General features: G+C 60.4%; 1 protein-coding gene across 2 annotated transcripts in view; it reads left to right on the top strand.

Annotated features, from left to right (window-relative positions):
• Positions 1-5,878, top strand: part of LOC107198684 — an 11,568-nt gene that overhangs the window by 1,380 nt on the left and 4,310 nt on the right. Inside the window, exons 2-3 of one of the 2 annotated variants that reach the window (XM_015615826.3) lie at positions 2,056-2,106; positions 5,691-5,724. In XM_015615826.3, coding sequence (XP_015471312.1) covers positions 2,092-2,106; positions 5,691-5,724 — 49 coding nt within the window. In that variant the 5' untranslated portion in view covers positions 2,056-2,091. Of the gene's footprint in view, positions 1-2,052; positions 2,107-5,690; positions 5,725-5,878 lie in introns of both variants that reach the window. The other variant, XM_015615825.3, reaches the window with a different exon arrangement.

Below are 5,878 nucleotides of genomic sequence, written 5' to 3'. Positions count from 1 at the left end.
CCCATCCCACCCCATCCCATCCCACTGATCCCATCCCATCCCATCCCATCCCATATCCCATCCTATCCCATCCCATCCCCATCCCACTGATCCCACTGATCCCACCCCAGGGAAGATGTGGGTGGCTGTTCAGTCCCCAGCAGTAAATCCCCTCCCAGCCCGTGGGCTGGCAGCAGAGGCAGCTGGGAGTTACTGAAGTTGTCCATGGATGGTGACACAGCCCCGGCAGGGCCATCAGCTCCCCCATAAATCACCTCAGCTCTGCCCCCGAGCCTCAAACACACAGAACAAACCTCTGCCCGGGGTCTGCACTCGCTCCTGCCTGCCTCCCAGAGCAGGGAAGTGTTGTGGAGCCATGGAACTGTGGAAGAACCTGAGCCAGACCCACAGGGATCACTGGTCCTGCCCAGGACACCCCAACAATCCCAGCCCCTGCCCGGGGACGTTCTCCAAACTCCCGGAGCTCCGGCAGCCTCGGGGCCAGGAGCATTCCCGGGGAGCCTGGGCAGTGCCAGCACCCTCATTCCCTGATCTCCATCCCAAAATCCCCTGTCTCAGCTCCAGCCAGGGCCCATCCCTGGCCCCCAGCCGTGTCAGGGATCTGCAGAGCCACACGGAGCAGCAGGCAGTGAGAGGAAAACGGAGCTGCTGACAGGCTCCTGCTGGAGGAGATGCAGAGACCAAGGAAGGCTCCCCCAAAGTGTCTGAAATGGTGTCGTTTGTGTAAATTGGGAAGAGCATGAGTTATCCTCAGCTGATGGGAGCCAGCAGGATTTCACACCTCATGTCCCAGGGGAGCTGTGGGAACAGACACCTCCTGCAGCCGCGGGAGGGAGGGCTGGGGTGCAGCTCCCACCCTGCCCTGCCCTGCCCTGCCCTGCCCTGCCCTGCTGGAGAGAGGATTCCCGGGAAGGGAAACACGGGGCAGCACCAGCCCGTCCTCACAGACCTGCCCTGATGGCCCCATCCCTTCTCCTGCCAGGGAGGGCTGGGTGCATTCCAGGTTCTTCCCGGGCTCCGCAGGGAATGGTCCCGGCCCCGAGGCTGCCAGAGCTCCAGGAGCCTCTGGACACTCTGGGATGCCAGGCTGGGATTGCTGGGGGCTCTGGGCAGGGCAGGGGGGCACTGGGTGATCTTGGTGGGCCCTTCCAACTCAGGGTATTCCACAATCCTGTGCTGGAGTCACAGAATCACTGAGGTTGGAAAAGATCTCCAAGCCCACTGAGAGCAGCTGTTCCCCCAGCACTGCCAAGGCCAGCACTGCCCCGTGTCCCCAGGTGCCACATCCCCACCATTCCACAGTGATCCCATTTTCACTCGGCCTCAGCTCAAAAGGATGTGCTTCAGGAGGGAACCGAGGCAGTGCTGCCTGTTCCAGAGCTGAGCTCCAGGTCACAATTCTGCTTATCCCAAAGGTGTCTGGTTTTGTCCCTGATCTGCTCAGCTCCCGCTTCAAGGATGCAGCGGAGCTGTGACCCCCGTGTGTCACCGCCCTGCTCCCAAAGCCATGGAGAACACGTGTCCAGGTCCCTCAGAGCACCTCTGGCTCTCCAGCTGTGCTCTCACACCCCGTGCAGGAGGCAGGGCTCACACCAGCCTCAGGATGAGCAGCAGCTGTTGGCACAGCTCTCACTGAGGTGCTGGGGTGAGATGAGAGCCACCACCTGCAGAATGTGACCTTCTGCTCCCGCTGTGCCGTGTAAATGCCCTGCCATAAACTCACCAGGCCTGTGCTGGGTTAACAGAGCAAAGCCACAGCTCTCAGCAGAAATCAGGTGAAATCCAGGAGGGATTTCCCCATGGGAAGGGCTGCCAGGCACTGGAAGGGGCTGCCCAGGGGGGTGATGGAATCCCCAGCCCTGGAGGGGTCTGAAAGCTGTGTGGATGTGGCACCTGGGGACACGGGGCACTGGTGGCCTTGGAACTCCTGGGGGAACAACTGGAATCCATGGGCTCTGAGGGATTTCCAACCCAAACAATTCCATGGTTCACTCTCTTCTCTCACCCACCTGTCTCATGTCTGCTTTTTCTCTTTTTGTTCTTTTTCTGAAGCAGAGGAAGAAGACGAAGAAGAAACAGAGAAGCTGCAGAATGGGAAGGACCGAGGTGAGGAGACAAAGCTGTCTGAGAGCTCTGCAGCATTTTCTGACTCACTCAGGGTTCTCTGGCTCCCTTTGGAGCCCCACCAGGGCCTCTGGGTGCACGTGGGTGGCTCTGGGTGCCTCTGGATCAGATGGCTCTGGACCACATGGATGGCTCTGGATCAGATGTGCTGATGGGGTTCCATGGTGACCTCAGCTGGACACGTGTCCCTGTGCTGGGTCCCATGGTGTCCCTGTGCTGGGTCCCTCAGTGTCCCTGTGCTGATGGGGTCACACAATGTCCCTGTGCTGGGTCCCACAATGTCCCTGTGCTGATGGGGTCCCTCAATGTCCCTGTGCTGATGGGGTCCCTCAATGTCCCTGTGCTGATGGGGTCCCTCGGTGTCCCTGTGCTGGATCCCACAATGTCCCTGTGCTGATGGGGTCACACAGTGTCCCTGTGCTGATGGGGTCCCATGGTGTCCCTGTGCTGATGGGGTTGCACAGGCAGTGCCATCAGTGTCACCAGAGGTCCCTGCCATCCCTGTGTCCCTGGTCCCTCCCAGGCTTTCTCTCAGTGCTGGTCAATCCCTGGCACATTCCACTGGAGCCATCCCAGAGCTGGAAGTGTCCCCAGGATTTTCAGGCTCGGGAGCAGGAGTGAGGGAGGGATCTGCTCCTCACCTCACGTTCCAGGAGCCACCAGGAAGCTCCTCCTGGGGACAGGAACCTCACTCAGGGCTCTCTCAGCTTCTGCTTTCCATGTTTCAAACCCAAACACGAGGAACAGCCCTGGCTGGGTGTGAATCAGCCCCGGCATTTGTCTCGCTTGTGCCAAACCCAATTCCAGCATCAACAAAGCAGGACTTCTGAGCCTGGTTTTGTTACACACACATTTCCTGCTGGCTCAGCTGCTGCACTTTCTCCCAGAAGAGCTCATTTCCCTGAGTTTTCCCATCCAGTGGCTCCTGCAGAGCATCCAGGTGTTTGCAACTGCTCTTTTCCTTTGCCCACCAGTGTTTGAACTTGGTGGGAAGGAGCATGGCAAGTTTGATTTTGGCTGGAACGGGAGTTTTCGGAGCAGAATCGCCCTGGCTCCGAGTCCCAGGACCCTCTTTGGCCCAGAACATTCCTCATCACTGGAATATTTCAGATGCTTACCAGATGACCCTGGTGGCTTTTTCCAAATATGCATTGTGTCTCGCCTGGGAAACGGGGAGAGGGGGACCCGAGGCGCTGGAATAGATGCTGGGAGCAGAGATGGAACACAAACCCTCCCGTTACTCATCACAGCAGCTGGGAAGGGACGGCCCAGACGTGTCCAACAGCACAACTGGGTCCAAGAGGCTCCGTGTGGAATGTAAATATTGTCCCTGCCAGGGAAAAAGCGGTTCCTTACAGTCCCAGAGCCGGTGAGGGAAGCACTGGCAGGGAGGTGGAGGAATGATGAGGGTGGAAGTGCAGCCTGCAGGGGCCTGGGGGAGCTGCTCCAGGGGACATCGGGGATGGGCAGCACCAAAGGCCAGGTTCCCTGAGGGAGCCGTGGCCAGGGGGCTCCAGGGCTGGGGACCAGACCCCAGTGAGCTCTGCCTGCCCCGGGCTCAGCTCTGGGAGCAGCCCCAGCCCAGCAGAGCTCTCCAATCTGGGATAAACGGGAGCAAGAAGCAGCTCAGCTGTTCCCCAGCTCCTGCACCCACACAGGGAGGGAGGGAGAGGCTGCTCCCCACCGTGGACTGCTCTGCCACGGGTTCAGAGAATCACCCTGGAACGGGCTGGGAGGGACCCCAGAGCCCCTCCAGTGTCACCCCTGCCATGGCAGGGACACCTTCCACTGTCCCAGTGTCCAGCCTGGCCTTGGGCACTGCCAGGGATCCAGGGGCAGCCCCAGCTGCTCTGGGCACCCTGTGCCAGGGCCTGCCCACCCTGCCAGGGAACAATGCCTGCCCCAAATCCCATCCAAATCGAATTTCTTTTGATTTAAAGCCACTCACAGGGACAAAACCATCCTTGGGCTTCCTCACAAGTTTCTTCCTGTAGTTATTTCCTATTTCCCTGCTATTTATTTACCTTATTCCCAGTTGCTGAACCCCAGCACTGCCTCCCTGCTGGAGAGGCTGACCCTGGATGGAGCAGGGGTGGCTTTGGGGGGATGAAATCCCCTGGGAGGTTCCCCGTCAGCTGCATCCCTCGTGCTTGGGATCACAGAGCAGCCCCTCCAGAGGTGTCCCCGAGGTCCCCAGGGCACGGCTGGGAGCTGGCAGAGCCTCCTGCAGCCATCCTGTGGATCCACACCCTCCCCTCTGCCAGGTGTTGTTCCAGCTCTGCAGTCCCTGTGTGTGAGGTCCTGCTGCTGCTCCCCCAGGCACCACCTTCCTCTTGCTGGGCTGGACCCGAGACCCAGCGTGTCCTTGTCCCTTCCTGCACCCACCATCTGCATTTTCTGACCCTCAAACCCCTGCAGGAGGGACTGAAGACCTGGGTTCTGCTCAAACTGCTGGAAATGCACTTTTCTGATCCACTGCATTTCCTGGACAAAAATATCCAATCTGAGGAGGGATTCCAGCACTGGCACAGGGTGCCCAGAGCAGCTGGGGCTGCCCCTGGATCCCTGGCAGTGCCCAAGGCCAGGCTGGACACTGGGACAGTGGGAGGTGTCCCTGCCATGGCAGGGGTGACACTGGAGGGGCTCTGGGGTCCCTCCAACCCACCCCAAACCATCCTGGGATTCCATGGGATGCACCTGCCCATCCTGGCCAGGTGCTGCAGCCCCTGTCCCCAGAGGTGCAGGTTTGGGTGACACCAGGCTGGGAGTGGTGGCTGTGCCCCTGGGACCCCCCAGGCTGCAGAAATGCCCTGGGAGAAGCTCCTGCAGCTCAGACAGTGAAGGACCAAGTCCTGGGAACACGTCCAGGACAGGCTGGGGGCCACCCCAGGCCTGGCAGGGCCAGTCTGGGACTGGGGACAGCTCGGTGACCCCGTGGCAGCCACGTGTCCCTGCAGGCTCAGCCGTTCCTGGGCTGGCACAGCTCTCCTGGCGAGGAGGGGACGGGGCTGCCCCCCTGCCTGGCACCACCGAGGCCACCCTGCAGCTCCCCAGGACACGAGGGACAGGGAGAGACCGTGGCAAGGACAAAGGTGACACTTGGAAAGGCTGAGGGGTCACAGCAAGTGAATAACTCCTGGGCCAGACTCGGGGAAACTGAGGCAGGATCTCCTCGGTGGTGCCTGGGGAGGGGACAAGGGACCCGTGCTGGAATAGAGGAAATTCTCTTTGGACATAAAAACCACGTTTTTACCCCAGGGCTGCTGAAGCCCAGGCTGACCCTGGAGGCTGTGGGATGTCCACCCTGGGAGCCCCTCAGAGTCCTGGGGAGCTGCCCTGCCCTGAGAGCTCGGTCTGGGCAGCCCAGCCCAGCCCAGCCAGGGTTTCTGAGCTCTGGGGATCAGGAGCCCTTTCCTGCCTGCCTGGATTTCCCGAGGACTCGCTGTGCATGTCCAGGTGTGCAGTCCTGGGGCATTCCCACTGCAGCACTGAGGGGTGGGGGCAGATCCTTCACCTGGAGAGAAATAAAACGTTCCCCTGGCTAACCTGCTCTTCCCTGTCTGCAGGTTAGGAGGGGCCACAGGCTGGACAGCAGCTCAGGTAAGGATGGACACACGTCCCACCTCCAGCAGCTTCTGTCACCTCCTGCCCTTGTCCTGTTTCTGCACCAGGAGGGTCCCCAGCTGCCCATCCCTCTGCTGTGTTCCAGAGGATGTTTTCCACAGATTATGGAATGGGTTGGGTGGGAAAGGAC

The sequence above is a fragment of the Parus major genome, unplaced genomic scaffold (genome assembly GCF_001522545.3).
Source record: "Parus major isolate Abel unplaced genomic scaffold, Parus_major1.1 Scaffold276, whole genome shotgun sequence".
NCBI lineage: Eukaryota > Metazoa > Chordata > Aves > Passeriformes > Paridae > Parus > Parus major.
Note: the sequence above shows the minus strand (reverse complement) of the source record. Positions and strands in the feature narration are given on the sequence as shown.